Genomic DNA, 17,064 nt, shown 5'->3' on the forward strand with positions numbered 1-17,064 from the left:
TGAATCAAACAAAACTGAACAGCTACTATGTGTAAATCTGATTTATTGGAAACTATTTGAGTAGTTTCTTGCTCCACCATAAAAATAACAAAAACTACCAGATAGCTCTTGATTATCACATTAATGATGGGTAGCAGTGAGAGACAGTATCTAAGAATTGTTGATATAGGTATTTTTGCTACTTGAGGTAGTGTAAGCATATAGTTAGTGTGACTTATGCAGTGCGAAAAACTCAAGACCAAAATTGGCTCTCCTACTGACTTGGCACAGTGCCAAAAATACTTCAGTATTTTGAAGGTCCTTTTGAATTTTAGTTTGATTATTACATAAATTCCATGGGAACCACTATACTCTAACATATGAGTGTTCAATCATCAATTCATTCCACAGAAGGCCTACTACATGCCAAGCATTACAAGTAAAATCATTACGAGCCTGAATTCTATATATTACAACTTTGTAATGACTGCTTAGGAAGACCTGGAAAACTTGGGAAGGCTGTTTAGATAAAGGCAGCTCTTTAGATAAAGTCTGGGCTTGCTAAAGAAACTTCCAGAAGGGAAATCTTTTCCCCATGTTCCACAGTATAAAACTTTCTATTGATTTTTTAAATTAATTCCTTATAATAAAGGTCATAAAAATATATGTTCCAGAATTGTAAAAAAGTGTGCCAACATCTCATGGCAGAGACAGGTGGGACTCTTCGTCCCATGTTTCTCTTTCTGTTGTCCCATACCAACAACAATGGAACAACTGGTTTCTGGAAAGTCAAGAAATGTGGAACCAGTCCTGTCTTAAAATAGAGAATGAAATAAAAATAATCACCAAGATCTAAATTCACTTAAACTTCTCTCTCTTCTCTCTTCATCCTGGGGTGGTAGGTAGTAGAGAAAGCAAAAGACTGAGCCACACACAGGGCAACTAGTCAGCTTTCCCCAAAGTCCGGTGCTGTGCATCGTGCATCTTCACAATCCCTTCCCAACCAGAAGAGAAGAGACTCCTGAGGGAACATGATATAGCACAAGTAGTTTGTTTTTTTTGGGGGGGGAGGGGTTGTTTGTTTGTTTGTTTGTTTGTTTGTTTTTTGAGACAGAGTCTCATTCTGTGGCCCAGGGTGGAGTGCAGTGATGCTCACCGCAACCTCTGCCTCCCGGGATCAAGCGATTCTCATGCCTCAGCCTCCCGAGTAGCTGGGATTACAGGTGCGCACCACTGCGCCCAGCTAATTTTTATATTTTTTTAGTAGAGATGGGGTTTCACCATATTGACCAGGCTGGTCTCAAACTCCTGACCTCAGGTGATCCATCCGCCTCAGCCTCCCAGAGTGCTGGGATTACAGGCATGAGCCACCACGCCCAGCAGGACAACTAGTTTTTGACTAAAGTTTCAGGAAAAGCCTCCTTAACTTTCCTAGGAACAGACCACATAGGATTATCTCAGAATGAATGAATGAATCTAAAGTGTTTCTCCTGCTTTTAAAATGTATGGTCCATTGTATTAATATATTGCATTAATGGTTAATAAAACGCTTATATTTAGTAATCATACAATTCCATTTATGCCCATAAAAGTCTCTACAAGTGAAAAAGATCGATCTTGATAACAAAGTAAGAGATATAAGAAAAAAGTAATGTTTTTTCCTTCTCTAGTCTCACACAACACTTAACCCAACACTTCTGACATCTGATGTATAGGAGGGTTTTCCCCACACACCAAGTAATTCTGCAGATTCTCCATCACATACCACCTCGGTGTCCTCCAATTCAATTCTGACACTCTTAGTCTGGAGACAGCGTCAGACCCACTGGTTGAAGGCCTAGTCCCACAAGCCTACAGATGCCCACTTCAGATGCCAATCTCAAGCTCCAGATGGAGGCCTGTGCTCCTGACAGATCAGCTATAAATTGGGGTAGCCACAATCCCCTGAAATTAATTTGCCAGAGCGGTTCACAGAACTCAGGAAATACTTTACTTACTCTTACCATTTACATAACAGATATTACAAAGAATACAGATGAAGAGCCAGATGGAAGAGACACACAGGGCGAAGATCTTCAATGCCCTCCCCAGGAACTCCACCCTCCAGGAAGTTCCACATGTTCAGCTATCCGAAAGTTTCCAGAATCCAGTCTTTTGGGTGTTTATGGATGCTTCCTTACTTAGGCATGACTGATTAAATCACTGGCTACTGGTGATCAACTCAACCTTCCGCCTCTCTCTTTGGGGTTGTGGGGTGCAAATCCCAAACCTCTAATAATGTGCTGGTCCTTCTGGTGACCAGCTCCCATCCTGAAGCTATCTAGGGACCCCCAGCTACCCATCTCATTGGCATATGAAAGATACTCATCACTCTGGACATTCCAAGGGTCTTCGAAACTGTGTACCAGGAAACAGGATAATTACCAAATACATTTCACAATATCACACAAAGCAAAATTAAATTTTTCCATTTCAGACCCTAATACTGCTACACGGCAGGAATCTGACTTCCTAGCTAGTAAGAAAGAATTTATAATAAATCATCAGAAAATAAAATTGTCTTTAAAGAATCTTGAATTTGAGTAAGCACCAAAAATCAAGGAATACAGCATTTAGATCCAAGGTGTCAAAACTCCCTGCCTGCTCTGGACTACCTTGGTTTATGCCTACTATCCTGGTATAACTATTAGGAGTGCCCACTTCTACTTTAAAAAATGGCACAGTTTGGACAACTGGTTATACATCACTCTATGCAGATAAAAAAGATTTTTCAACATCCTTTGACAAAGAAACATTAAGGCATTCGGAAACATTAGCATGCAAAGAGGTGGTTTGCACAATCTGCTTTTACACTCACCAATTCTGGAAGAGTTAATAAACATGTTAACTTTCACAGCTATAAAGACTGATCAACATTGAACATTTGTGAAATTTCTTCAGACAAATGTGGAGCTTGGCCTTGCAACCTGTATTTGGGAATTTCCATTTCCACCTCTACCCCCAGTCCAGGGATCCATGAGAAAGGCACAGTGATTCAGCATTTCTAAGGCTTTCATTAAAATGTGCTTCAGTGCAATGAAATCAGGGGATGGAAAAAAAAGGTACATAACACAGATATTAAAATAAAAACTTCTTTACATAAAAGCAGAAATGAAATTCTATACTTTCTTACTGAAACATTTCTAAAGCAGCAGAACTGGCAAGTGTCTCTCATCACTGTTATTAAGCAAGTCATCTTAAGATACAGCAGAAAGCAGATGGAACACTTTTTATCAACTACTTCAAGAGATGCTTAAAAACAGAAGTATAAGGGAGATCACAGAACACAAAGGGTAATTTCAGGGCACCCACCAAACAACAACACTGTCTATACCTGTACGGGAGCACTTTTAGAATCTTGCTTATCTCATTTTCCTGTCTCCTGGAGGATAGATCATGTCTTTTCACCCTTTTAATCTTTATCTCTTATCTTTGAATACTTAGCATACTGTTTGCACACAAGAAGGTGCAACAAATGTTTATAAAGTTAAACTAATAAGAAAAATGCTTTCAAATATGATTTCTGTAGAAACATTCTTTTCAAAATACAGTATAAAAGAAACCCAACTACAATTGGGGGTGGGGGGGGGGAGGATGAGACCGAATCATTCCAAGGGCAAGCAGGTGATCCACAGTGAGAAGTCTATTCCTCTAGGTAAGTGGTGGGTACAGGTTTAACAAACCTTATTATCATGCAAGTCAGGTATATTACAGTCAAACCACATCCCACCAAAGAAAACAGCCACATAAGGTTAAACTATAAGGCAAGCATTAGTCATAGCCTCAAATATCTGAGTTATTAAAAAGTTCCACTGAAATTTCAAGTCTCTGCTGAGGAGGGCTTGAGCATTCTTTGAAACAGGCTTTGAGGCAGCTGTTTTTCCTTCCTCCATCACCCTAAGCAAAGGTGCTGGAGTTTGAGAACTAACCACTTAACTCTAAAGGGTCCTATTCATAAGGAAAGCTGTAAAAGCCGCAATGCATTTTATCAAAAGGGCCTTAGATTTCTCTTCTTTAAAGACAACACCCATTTCTCCTATCAATAAGACAAATGAGTTAGACATGACCTATTAGTCACCCCATTAAGTTATATAGGAGCTTATGGAGAAAAGGGCTGGCTGAGAACAGAGACACATTTATGTCATGGTGGGTAGCAGCCACTTCAAAATAATGTGAAAGAAAGTTCACCTCTCCAGTAATATTCAAGGTGAAGGAAGCACTTTCTCAGAGACCTAACTTGTAAAAAATAGTAAAAATTAAACACTCGGGTCACCTGAATTTTATATTAGCTGCTTTACAACATAGGAAAATCACCCAAAAGCCTTAAATTTCTAGCTCCCCATAAATACTGTTACCACTTACCTATATGTTAGAAAACTAATAAAAACAATGATGTAAACTGCAGATACTTTCTTAAATTCTAGATGTTTAGACAGTTAACTGTTAACTGTTGTTCTCACCTGAACAAGTACAGGTCAAAATGAAACATTTAACATACAGACTCTATTTTCTGCTCCTGATAAACGACAGAGGAACCGATAATCCATTGTGTAAATCTGCTGGCAGTTCAAAATAATATTAATTCAAGTAAAGAATAGTACGCAGGGAAAAAGATCCCTTAAACTCTTTGGATATTAAACATATTTGTCTTCTACTGACACCTTGGTAAATATCAGTCCCACTTTCTGAACTAACCTGAAAGTAAAGCAACTGCTCATAATCAACGCAGAGTAGGTACTGAAGAATTATGCCAACCAAAATTGGTCTTCATATTATGCAAATAATTTGTGTCTAGTCACCATAATCTTTTTAAGTGTCAAATTGTTTACCTATTGAAAATACAACAGAAAACTTTTTTTCCTCCTACTGATCAATTAAAGAAACAGAGACTGTTTAAACACTCAATTTCTAAGTGGAAAGACTGATGGAGACACTGCAGCCAAATAGCTTCTTGAAGCAATCTTGTATGTGCAGATTGAAAGCAGTTTTTATATCATGGGAGGCAGTTTTATATCAAGGCAGAATACTACACCCTTACATAAAGCCTCACAGAAACAAGTCAGAATCATAAACACATTCACTTAACTACTGTTCAGTGCCCAATGCACCTGAAAGATACATGGATATCATTTCAGGTATCAGAAAATTCTAGTTCCCGTTTAGTCAGAGAAGAGAAACAACAGTCTTATCCCAGTAGATCCCAAGTTAATTCCTTCCAGTTTCTCCCCCATCATAGTATTAATTGCTTTCTTAATAAAACGCTGCAGTCAAATTTGTGAACTCAGATTCTGGCAGAAAATCAAATCAAAGGAAAACTCTTCATGATAGTTACTTTTGCATAGCCAGCCTCCTGCCTACCTTATTATGTTTTTGCTGGTGTCTTGCCTTTGTGTCAAGAACGTGATAAGGGCTTTCCGAGTCTTGGTTGATGTAATATATGAGTCTTGAAGGCAGTGTGATTTCTTTCTGCATTGCATTGCTGTAACTGATATTACTGCTGCTATTCTGTTGCAATGTATTGTCTTCATCTGCCAGGACTCCCAAATTTTTTTCTGCAGTTTCATTCCAATGCGGAGCTGGTGGAGGTAGGGGGGTGGGGGAGCAGAAAACACAAACATACACGAACACATACATATTTACCCCACAAAATACATAAGCACTAAAATGCATCTTTCCTTTAATTGCAAACACAGTTTTCTATTTATAAACAGTTAAGAAGTAGAGCTACAGTAAAGCAAGTTATTTCAACAATAAAATGGCCTGGAGAAGTTAATAAATAGCCAATAAGGCTGTGCACTATTTATTTTGATTTATGTCATATATACATTTCTAGTCAGACTCAAATCTATACTTCTAAGTGTTGGGGGGAGGGGGTAGAAGGAACTTGAGGGAAGAAGAGTCATTAAATGAACATGTTCAGGGGTCCTGCCCCCGATCTCCACCCCTTCTCTGAGTCCACAGAAGCACAACTCTACTTTGCCTAGTGGCATCCCATCCGAGAGCTAAGAACGCTCCTAAGATAACTTGAGTACTGAATTTATGGATACCGAATATTAATTGACTCTTTTAACAAAATGGACAATTACCTTCTCTTTTAACTTTGAGATGAGCAAACATACTTTGCCATGTAGGGATACAGATGCTGGCAGCTTCCCAATTTCTTTTTATTTTCCTGACAAAGCCAGCTTTCTGCTTTCAGTGATTTCCAATCAACAAGATGGTATTATATTAATTGTTCATTATAATGACAAGCGCTTTGAGAAATCAGAACCAAAGGTCGTGCATGAAGTATGTCTTCAGCACCTTAATTCTTTGGTCCCCGAAGTGTGCCTCCCACCTTAATTCCAACCGCACTTAATATGCCGGATAGGAAATTTGAGGAAACAGCCCATTGCCACTATTATCACTACATCCTCCCCGCATTCACATTAAGGCTCCACCACGCAAGTAGCAACTTGCTCCCTCGCTGTATTTCCCATCCACTGGTTTCCCCTCCGCAAGTTGCACAGAGATCGCTGAGGGACCCAGGATCCACTAAACACCTCCCAGTGGAACCAACAAGAATTGGAATGGGTTTTTAGCAAATGCAACAGAAAAGGACTTCCAAAAGTGAACTGGGATGAATAGGGGTTTGGGAACGAGAAGGGTGGAAAGACAGGCAGGGAGGGAAGGAAAGGCCGAGCCGGGTACAAGCCCGGAGCACACGGACCCGCGCGCCCTTCGCTTTCCTCTGCAGGGCCCCGCGGGAAAGCCAACGCAAAGGGCACGGGGCTATACCCACCGCTGGGCGCAGCAGCCCCCCAGGCGCGGGGCCGGGACGAGGCGGCGAGCGGAGGCAGCAGGAGAAGGACGAGGAGCAGACGGCAGGGCGGCGTGCGGGCCGGGGCGCTGGCAGGCACCGAGCCGGCGGGGCCGCGTTGGGGGCCGCAGGAAGCGCCGGCAAGGCTGCAGCCCGCCAGGGGCGGCCGCCGGGAGCTGCTGCCGGGCGGCTTCATGGCTCATAGCTCCCGGGCGCCGCTCCGTGTGGCCAGCGAGAGCGCCGGGCTAGCTGCGGGGCGGCTGCGGGCGGAGCCGGTCACGCCGGCTTGGCGCGCATGGTGCCGCGGCGGGCAGGGGGCTCCGGGCTCGGGGAGCGGGGCTCGGGGCTCGGGGCTGGGCGGCGCCCCCTTTCCCGGCTCGCCTAGCCTCGCAGCCACTCCCGGGGCGGGACGCAAAGGAGTCCAGGGGTCCTCGCCGCTCCGCCAACTTGGAGCCTCCCCAGCGGCTACTCCCTCCCCCGGCGGGCGCGGCCGCTTCAGCGACTGCGGGGGCTGCCGCCGGGCCTGAGGATGCTGAGGCGGCGCGCGGGAGCGAGCGGCGCGGGGACGCGCGGAGCGGGCGTGCGCCCCGCCCCCCGAGAGCGCGCCCGAGCGGGGCTTCGGGTGCTGATGCTGCTGCTGGATGCTGTGCTGCTGCTGTTGCCTGGCCCGGAACGCACTGCGCATGCTTTGTTCGGGGGCGGGGAAGGGGGTAAAGCAGCAGAGTGATGCAGCAGCCCAAGCAGCATCAGAGGTGACGGGTGGTACCTCAAAAGATGGGGGCGGTGGAGGGGGAGCTGGCAGTCACGGATAAGCCAGAAGAAAGAGAGTGCGGGGGCTTCCAGGCCAGAGACAGGGATGATCGGGAGAAAACAAACAGCCGAAGTCCACCTGCCTTTTCCACCACCCCAGACTTCACATATCCCCTCCTATTCCAACCCCTTCCTGCTCTGGATAAACTAAGGCCACGCATTTCCTTTTTAATCCCTTATTTATTTGCTTCCTGCATGTAAATATAAAGGATTGCAGCCGGGGAGGTAAAAATAGCGCGGCTCCTCATTCAGATTGCCAGCAGCGGGTGGGACTGCGGCTGAGAAGCGCGTTTGCGCCGCAGGCTGGCGCGGTGTGGCAGGAATCCCCCGCGCAGGGGCGCTCCGCCCCGGCCTGTGTCCTCCCTGCCAGTGCCTGGGGTCTTTGAGGAAAGCACAAGAAGCCGGACGGTGTTTGCTCAAAAGTTCAGAAAGTATGACTGGGCATATTCGGGAAGGACTTCGACATTCTGGCGGGGAAGCAATACAGAGATTAGAAACCGAGTGTGTGTCAGCTATCTTGGGAAATCCGTTGTTTGTCAACCACGGGGGTGGGCACACATTTAGGAGGACACATTTCTATTTTTGAGATGCAGTCCTGACTTCTGCAGAGGAAAGGGGAAATTTTCTCTAGTTGCTGTAAAAAATGTAAATCCCTGGCTTCGGTGGGTTCGCAGCTACTAAATCTGATGGCTTCAGATAAGAGTCTGTGGCATATTTCTGCCCCCAAACTCTCATAATGCAAGCATTCATTTATTCACCCTCCCAATGACAATCTGAGTGATAACAATGTTGTCTTACTCCGACATCCACGGGGTGAGGGCTGGGGTGGAGAATTCCATGATTAAAAGAAAGGATGTGGGTATAAAAGTGCCATGGCCATGACAGAACTCAGTGTTAGCCATCTTCTCCACTCACACTTAACAAAGAGAAAAGAAGAAAACATATAGGCGCGCGCACACGCACATTACAAAACTGTTAGGTAAATACTGAGATAACTTCCTTTCTATGTTGAGCTAGGATATTACTATCACATATTTATTCCTGTAAATTTGTAATTGATGCTACCTCCCCCATGTGAGGGCAACAACAGTTTTCCCTTCTGCACACCATCGTGTCCCTAGGACCTCACACAGTGTCTGAGGCACAGAGAAATCGCTTGGAAAATATGTACTAAATGAATAAAGAAATGGGTGGTACACACAAGCAGAAGTCACACTTGGGGCAGGCTAGTGAACACTCTAGCCCCCCCTGGAGTGCCCACTGCAGGTCAATGTTCTTAGGGTTGTCTCCCTCAAGTCAAGTATGCTCTGGCTAGGTTTTCCGAATTTATATTTGACACAATATGCATCCTGAAAAAGGGCCTGACAGAAAGCAAGCCAGAAAGGAGATGTACAAGCAATGAGAAGGGAGAGGAAAATGAAAGGTGCAAAGCACCCAGATGCAAGTTACTTGAAAGGCATCTCTTGCAATTGAGTGACAACCTCTTAAAGTCTGTTTTGTTAAATAAACCTACCAGCCAACATGGACTGACCAAACACACCCACCAGTTACAACACATCATTTCATACACTTGGGGTATGGAATGAGGATTCAATATAGTTTTTTTTGTTTTTTTGTTTTTTGTTTTTTGTTTTTTGTTTTTTGTTTTTTTTTGAGATGGCGTCTGGCTCTGTCACCCAGGCTGGAATGCAGTAGTGCGATCTCAGCTCACTGCAACCTCTGCCTCCCGGGTTCAAGTGATTCTCCTGCCTCAGCCTCCCAAGTAGCTGGGATTAGCTGGGATTACAGGCACGTGCCACCACACCTGGCTAATTTTTGTATTTTTAGTAGAGACGGGGTTTCACTATGTTGGCCAGGCTGTTCTCAAACTCCTGACATCAGGTGATCCACCCACCTCGGCTTCCCAAAGTGCTGGGATTACAGGTGTGATCCACTGCACCCGGCCTCAGTATAGTTTCTAATAAGGGGTTGGGGTATTTACAAAGAGGGATGTTGTCTTATGTACTATAATCAAAAGACTGCATTTATTTACAGAATTTTAATGGTTACAGACATTAGCTAGAGTCAAGATAAGGTATCAGTAAATGAAATAATGAGTCAGAGAAAGAGTACATTACTTAGAAAAAATGTACTGGAAGTTTAGTCTTTAAGCCATATATTTAAGGGAAGATTAAAAACAGAATCAAATATTAACTGATTAAATAATTTAATTGGTCAACTTGGTAGAGTTAGTAATATTCTTATTAGGTAGTTCAGAATTTTTATTGTTATAGAGTTTACTTCTAAATATTCCCCTCTGTGCTTTCATAAGATTTAGTGACTTGCTTAATCACTTACCACCTACTGCTTTGCTCTGTATTCGTATATGTGCATATCATCTTTCTTCCATCAAAAAATACTGAGAGCAAGGCTGTATCTTGGTCATCTCTGACTCCAGAGCCTAGTATAGTACCTGGAATCAAATCAGCATTCATAGAGGGGCACCCACAGGTAGGAAAGGGAGGGATTCAGCAAGCTGGACTGGAATAAAGAAATATACCAGAAGCTTGAGTGCTATAATGGCCCTGGTTACAAATGTGTGTTGGATCTTAAGGCCATCAGAGGACCATTGGAGTGATCCAGTCAAAGTGGCAGAAATGGAGAAATGCTGCAGTCGTAGGTGAAGGCAGGTGGCCAGAAGGTCCATGGGAAGGAAATTACACCAGGCAATATGGACCCTAGGTAAGCACCGTGAAGGGTGCATGTGAGCAATACCCAGGAAGGGTCGTCATACTGTTCACAAAAATGGTCCATTGGTCTGGTGAGGGAGGAGATCAGAAGGTCTCTATTTGCCAAAATCTGTTTCCAGTGGTAGAACTGGACCCACTTTGCAACCAGTGAGAAAACTGGGTCTGGACAGGAGCAAGCAAAGGACAGAAATAGAAATATTAGATGGCAAGGCCTTGGCCTCAAGAGGGCTGAGATGCTAAGGGAGAAAGTAGAAGAAGGGGATGACAGAAGAGAGGTCCAGAGGGTAAAATAAGTAAAAAAGCAGGGGAAGGTAGCAAAGCAGACTTACAAGAGCAATTGGAATGGAATAAGCATTTTCCCAAAAAGCCAAGGTCAAAGAAGGTGTGCAGCAAATTAGTGGACAGTGCTGATACTAAGAGAGATCTGGGGAGTGAAAGCAAGAGCACGAACAAGCCTCAAACAGCAGCTCTGGCTCAAGAGCAGCTTATACCCAGGAGCTCGCTGGGACAGCCTGTGTTACACAGCCAGCTAGAGAAGGTTTCTCAGCCTCCTTTTAGAATAGCTGTGAAGACTGATTTTACCAGTGGAAGTGGATACTTCAAAGGACTTCTCCTTTGAAGACAATGCATTTCTTCATGAAAGTAAAAAGCGAGTGTGCTTCATTATTGGTACTTGCCACGTGGTTCAGGAGTCAGCAAACATTTTCTGTACAAGGCCAGATGATAAACATTTTGGGCTTTGTGGGCCATATGGTCTCTGCTGCATTTTTTTTTCTTTACAAACCTTTAAGAATGTGAAAACCATGCAGCCTACAGGACCTGGTTTGTCAGCTAGCCATTTTTAAATCTCTCTCTCTCTCTCTATATATATATATATACACATATATATATATTTACCTTAAATATATATACCTTATAATATATACTATATATATATACATATACCTTAAATATATATATATGTAAGGTTAAATTTTTTTCATCAACTGTATTATGTCCTACGCATATAAGCAGAAAAAGGGAAGGAAGCATGTGCCACAATACAGAGGGCTCTAATTCTAGAAAAGATTGCTCTCCATTGTAATTTAGATATTTGTTTAATCAGTAAGTAGTCACTAAATTCTCAAAAGATGTTCATCATTTGAAGGGATTCCTTAGGAAAGAAGTATTTCTCCTTTTGAAGCCAATTCTCAGATGTAGATAATGGGAGAAAAGTCAGAAATCATTCACCAAAAAAAAAAAATACAGATGTCAGAAAGATTCTAGACATTTGTTTTTCCAAGCTATACTTTATTGTGAGTAGGGGATGCTGAATGGCTGCTACAGCCATGAGTGGTCAGAGAATGGAGTAACACATGCACTCTAGTACTTTTCAGAGCCTGTCACCATCTGGGATCTGCCTGTGTTCCTCAAACTCAATCCTGTAGAGCGGCCACGAGGCAGGGAATACACACTCCTGACACAGAGCCACACCCCATGTCACAGGCAACCTTCAAGTTCATAAAAATAAGTCTGCAAGTCTGCAGGTCTGTGTTAATTACACCACTGCTCATTCTGAAGACCAGGACAAATGGGACAATTTCAAAAGTCACTGTGTGACTAATTTCAACACGAGTGGGAAAAGAAAAAGTATTCAATACCAAAAGAGCAATGGCAACGGACATTTCTAGGGGATTAGTAGAACAGACAAAAATGTGTTACAATGTCGAGCATGAAAATATCCGAAGAAAGGTAATCACAGAAGAAACCTAAAATTGAGTTCTTAAAGGAAATTATGTTAAACGGAGTTTAATTAGGAATTCAGATAGTATAAGATAAATTTGAAGACAGTTGATTTTCCCCCACTCTAAAACATTAGGCTTGTTTATCCAACAGTTTTGTGTGTTTACAAGCTGGGCACAAAGGGGTACACGGGCATGTCATGGTGATTCGTGGTGATAATATGTGCTCTGCAAAACTTGGAAGAATTGTGTTTATTAGGAATAATCGCTGAGTCAACACGTAATCATTAAGTCCTCACTGGGTCACAGAGCAGCACTAGGAGTTTCTACAGAAGTAAATCACCACGTCCTACTGGGGGTGGGAGTGAGGGCTAAACTATAGCAGCTGAATTTCATATGAAAAGGTTAGAACCCCAGCAAACAGAATTAATATGCTAATGTAATCCCTTCCACCTGCATAATAGCAATAGCTAAGTCCTTTAACAATGCCTGCTTTCATTATTACTGTGCCCTTATACACTGCAAAGTGCTTTTGTCTGTGTTATTTTACGTGCTCCTCAACATTGTGACACAGAGAGAACAGTTACTGCTAATTGTTTTTAGGAGCTCCAGCTTAGAGGTAAGAGGGCTAAGATTCACAGCTCTTTGCAGGGATCCTCAATCCCTGCACATTCAAATCACCTAGAGAGCTTTTTTTAAAAAACTTTTATACATTGTAGGTGTACAATGTGATGCTTTGATATACATAGTAAAATGATTACTACAGTCAAGCAGATTGACATACTCATCACTCACATAGCTACCCATTTTTAGTATACAATACAATATGAATAGATACAGTCCTCATGCTGTACATTAGCTCTCTAGACTTAGTCATCCTACATAACTGCAACTCTGTACCCTTTGACTACATCTCCCCTAAGTCTTCCTCCCATCCTGCCCTCTGCTGCCCTCTACCCTTGGTAGCCACAATTCTAACCTCTGTTTCCATATATTCAACTTTTTTTTTTAGATCCCACATATCAGCGAGATCACACAGTATTTTTCTTTCTGTGTCTGACTTATTTTATTCAGCATAATGACCTTCAGATTCATCCGTGTTGTCACAAATGGCAGGATGGCCTTGCTTTTTAACGCTGATTAAAATTTCATTGCATAACTGATTTGATCTTTGCAAATTATATGAATGTATTAAATGATCCCATGTACCCTGAAACTACATGCATCTGTTATGCAGCAATTAAGAAAGAAAAAAATTACATACATACACAATTATAATTTCTTTATCCAATCATCCACTGACAGACACCTCAGTTGTTTCTATATCTCAGCTATTGTGAATAATGCTGCAATGACCACACAAGAGTGCAGATATTACTACAAGGTGATGATTTCACTTTGTTTGGATATATAACCAGAAGAGGTATTGCTGGGTCATATGGTTGTTCTCTTTGTTCTCTTTTTTTTTTTTTTTTTTTTTTTTGAGGTGCAGTTTCGCTCTCGTTGCCCAGGCAGGAGTGCAATGGCACGATCTTGGCTCACTGCAACCGCTGCCTCCTAGGTTCAAGTGATTCTCCTGCCTCAGCTTCCCGAGTAGCTGGGATTACCGGCATGTGCCACCACTCCCTGCTAATTTTGTATTTTTAGTAGAGACAGGGTTTCTCCATGTTGGTCAGGTTGGTCTTGAACTCCCGACCTCAGGTGATCCGCCAGTCTCAGCCTCCCAAAGTGCTGGGATTACAGGCGTGGGCCACCGCGCCCAGCTGGTTGTTCTCTTTTAAATTTCTTTAAGAACTTCCATGCTGTATTCCACAATGGCTGCACTAATCTATTTGGTTGGTGCAGAAGTGCCATTAAAAGTAATGGTGCCAGCCAGGCATGGTGGCTTAGCCTATAACCCCAGCACTTTGGGAGGCCAAGGCGGGCGGATCACGAGGTCAGGAGATAGAGACCATCCTGGCTAACACGGTGAAACCCCGTCTCTACTAAAAATACAAAAAATTAGCTGGGCATGGTGGTGGGCGCCTGTAGTCCCAGCTACTCGGGAGGCTGAGGCAGGAGAATGGCGTGAGCCCGGGAGGCAGAGCTTGCAGTGAGCTGAGATCACAGAACTGCACTCCATTCTGGGTGACAGAGCAAGACTCTGTCTCAAAAAAAAAAAAAGTAATGGTGCCATTAAACGTAATGGCAAAAACCACAATTACTTTTGCACCAACTTAATACATTCTCACCAATGGTGTACAAGAGTTCCCTTTCTCCACACCCTCATCAACATTTATCTCTTGTCTTTTTGATAGTAGCCATCCTAACAGATGTGAGGTGATATTTCATTTCGAATTTATTTTGCACCTAGAGAGCTCTGATACTCTACCAATTCCTGAGTGTTTAGGATTTTCAAGACTAGGGCTCAACATCAGTGTTTTTTAAAATCCTCCCAGATTAATAAAATGTGCAACCACAGTTAAGATACACTGGCTAACAAGATTTCCTTGAGGTTATGTAGCTGCTCAGCATCAGAACTGGAATTCAAACCCTGAATTGGAATCCTGTGCTGTTCCCAAGGTTTTCTTTCCTATTTCTGCTTTTATCACAAGTTAACTTTGGATAAAGAAAGATAGAAAACAAGTTTAATATAATTGCTGGAGGACCTAAAAAAATATAGAATTAGAAAACATTTGAGCCAGAAGTTACCTCTGAGATCATCTAGGAGTCCAAAGTCATTGTTGTGCAATTATGGAAACAATAGCTCAGAGTTTCAGCTCATTTCCCAAGGTCACACAACAGTCTGTGCAGAGCTGGGACTAACATTCAAGCCTTTTTCTGGCTGTCCAGTACTTTCCATAGTGTTTAGTACAAGGTTTGTTTAAAAAAGTGTTTTGGCTTAGAAAAATCCCAGTCAGCCTGCCATGTAATCCATTTCCAGTCTTCCACGTGACACTGCTTTGTAAAGAGAAGAAGGATACAGCTGTGAGGTCTGGGTCCCTACATCACCGATTCCTGTAAGCCCAGTTCCACAGCTTGAAAGGATAAAACAGTCTCATTCTGCAGCATGAAGAAAGCCCAGTATGCAAGGAAAGGTCCCACATGTTTGGAAGTAATCCACCCAAATAAAATACCTGTCTTTCTCCTATTTCTCCTGTCTTTTGTATCTCAAATACAAAAGATCTCAAAGTGATTTCCAAGGAACTATTTTCTTATCAGATGAGTTTCTTATATTACCCTTATTATGTCTTACAAACTCAACAACTGCAGCTTCTTAAATTCTATTTTAGGTAGTACCAAATTTGGGAGAAACATAAAAGAATGCAGGAAACAGTAAAAATAAAATAATAAGAAGAAGGCAGAGTAAGAAAAGGAATCATGTATGTAGCATCTACTGTGTGCCAGATGCTGTGTTAAATGTTTTAGCTGGATGATGTCACTTACTCCCTTTACAACTTTATGAAGGAGCTACTATTGTTACTCATAATTTTACTCATGAGAGAACTGAGGCTTGGAGAAGGTAAATAACTTGTCTAAAGTCTAAAAAGCAGGGCTGGGTCAGAAATCCGTGTATGCCTGACTCCAAAGAATAAACTCCCAACCATACCATAATGACTCACAAATACTATCAATCTATCAAGTGTAATAATAAAAATCACATTAAAAAACTGCAAAATTCAATCTTCTGCCAATTCCACATTTCACTAATGATCAATTTCGTTTAAAATTAGTTAAAAAAAAAAACACACCGATGTTGTCTAATCTATTTGACTACAGCCCCAAAGCAAGCCACCTGAAACAGTGTCTTCAAAGGAAATATAACATTTGAAATCATGGTTCTTGGCTATAAACCAACTTTACACTTTATTTTTGTCTGTTTAAAACCACTGACACAGCCAGGTGTGGTGGCTCATGCCTGTAATCCCAGCACTTTGGGAGGCTGAGATGAGTGGATTACCAGCTTGGCCAAAATGGTGAGACCTCGTCTCTACTAAAAATACAAAAATTAGCCAGTGGTGTTGGTGTGTGCCTGTAATCCCAGCTACTCAGGAGGCTGAGGCAGGAGAATCACTTGAACACAGGAGACGGAGGCTGCAGTGAGCCGAGATTGCACCACTGCACTCCAGCCTGGGCAACAGAGTGAGATTCCATCAAAAAAAAAAAAAATGTTGACACATTCATCCCCACAGAGAACTATTCTGAATTATGTTCCTAACTTCATATTAAAGATTTTTGAATGCAGCTATTCTATACAATTCTTTGTATAATTCCAAAACAAACCTAATTTGTTTCTTACATTGGAATACCTCTCTACAAGAGAAGGCCAAGATCTCCACTTACCAGATAATTTATTTTTTTCTAAATTTTAAATTAACCAACATAGCTACCCATTAAATTTAATGAGATCAATTATAATAGCAACATTTATTAACCACCTCCCCATAGCAGATAATATTAGCTTTTGCCATATTAAGATGTTTAGATTTCTAAAGACATATTTGTAAAAGCTTAAGCCCTGAACAGAAGTAATTAAATACTTTTATTCTGCTGTTGTCCTAAGAAAAAAAACAGTTAACATTTGTATGGCTCCTTAAACCACACAACATGCTTTTGTACACCTAATGTCATTTAGTGCATTGCAGTGCGTAGGCCAATGCTGAACTAGCTGTATTATTTCTGTTGGATTGTCATGGGATTTGACTATTCATGACATGGATATGGACATGGCTTAAAGGCAGGAATCAAATGAAAGAGACTAATAGTCACTTCTCCAGAAGGAAAAGATAAACTCTAGGATTCTCTAGATCTAAGACTTTTTATTTGCTCTTTTGATAAATTACATGAAAGATTGCATGTTAAAATGCCCAGTCATGCAAAAACACCACTGAGTTCTTCCAGGTATTCAAATGTTTGGGTGAACTGAGATAAACTATAAACAGAGTTTCTGAGGCTTTAGGACATAAGGAAAAGCTGATAAAAGAATTTTAATAACAACAAGTAAGTT

The 17,064-nt window shown here is 42.0% G+C and overlaps 1 protein-coding gene across 3 annotated transcripts in view; it reads right to left on the reverse strand.

Annotated features, from left to right (window-relative positions):
- The window catches only part of ADAM23 (ADAM metallopeptidase domain 23), a 177,587-nt gene extending 170,239 nt beyond the window's left edge, over positions 1–7,348 (reverse strand). For 2 of the 3 annotated variants that reach the window (XM_032754785.2, XM_058439253.1), the window contains exons 1-2: positions 6,800–7,348; positions 5,377–5,594 (exon numbers count right to left, since the gene is read on the reverse strand). In XM_032754785.2, coding sequence (XP_032610676.1) covers positions 5,377–5,594; positions 6,800–7,013 — 432 coding nt within the window. In that variant the 5' untranslated portion in view covers positions 7,014–7,348. The remainder of the gene's footprint in view (positions 1–5,376; positions 5,595–6,799) is intronic. The other variant, XM_058439249.1, reaches the window with a different exon arrangement.
- Positions 7,349–17,064: the final 9,716 nt, after the last annotated feature.

Source organism: Hylobates moloch, unplaced genomic scaffold (assembly GCF_009828535.3).
Source record: "Hylobates moloch isolate HMO894 unplaced genomic scaffold, HMol_V3 SCAFFOLD_1, whole genome shotgun sequence".
In the NCBI taxonomy this organism is placed as follows: Eukaryota; Metazoa; Chordata; class Mammalia; order Primates; family Hylobatidae; genus Hylobates; species Hylobates moloch.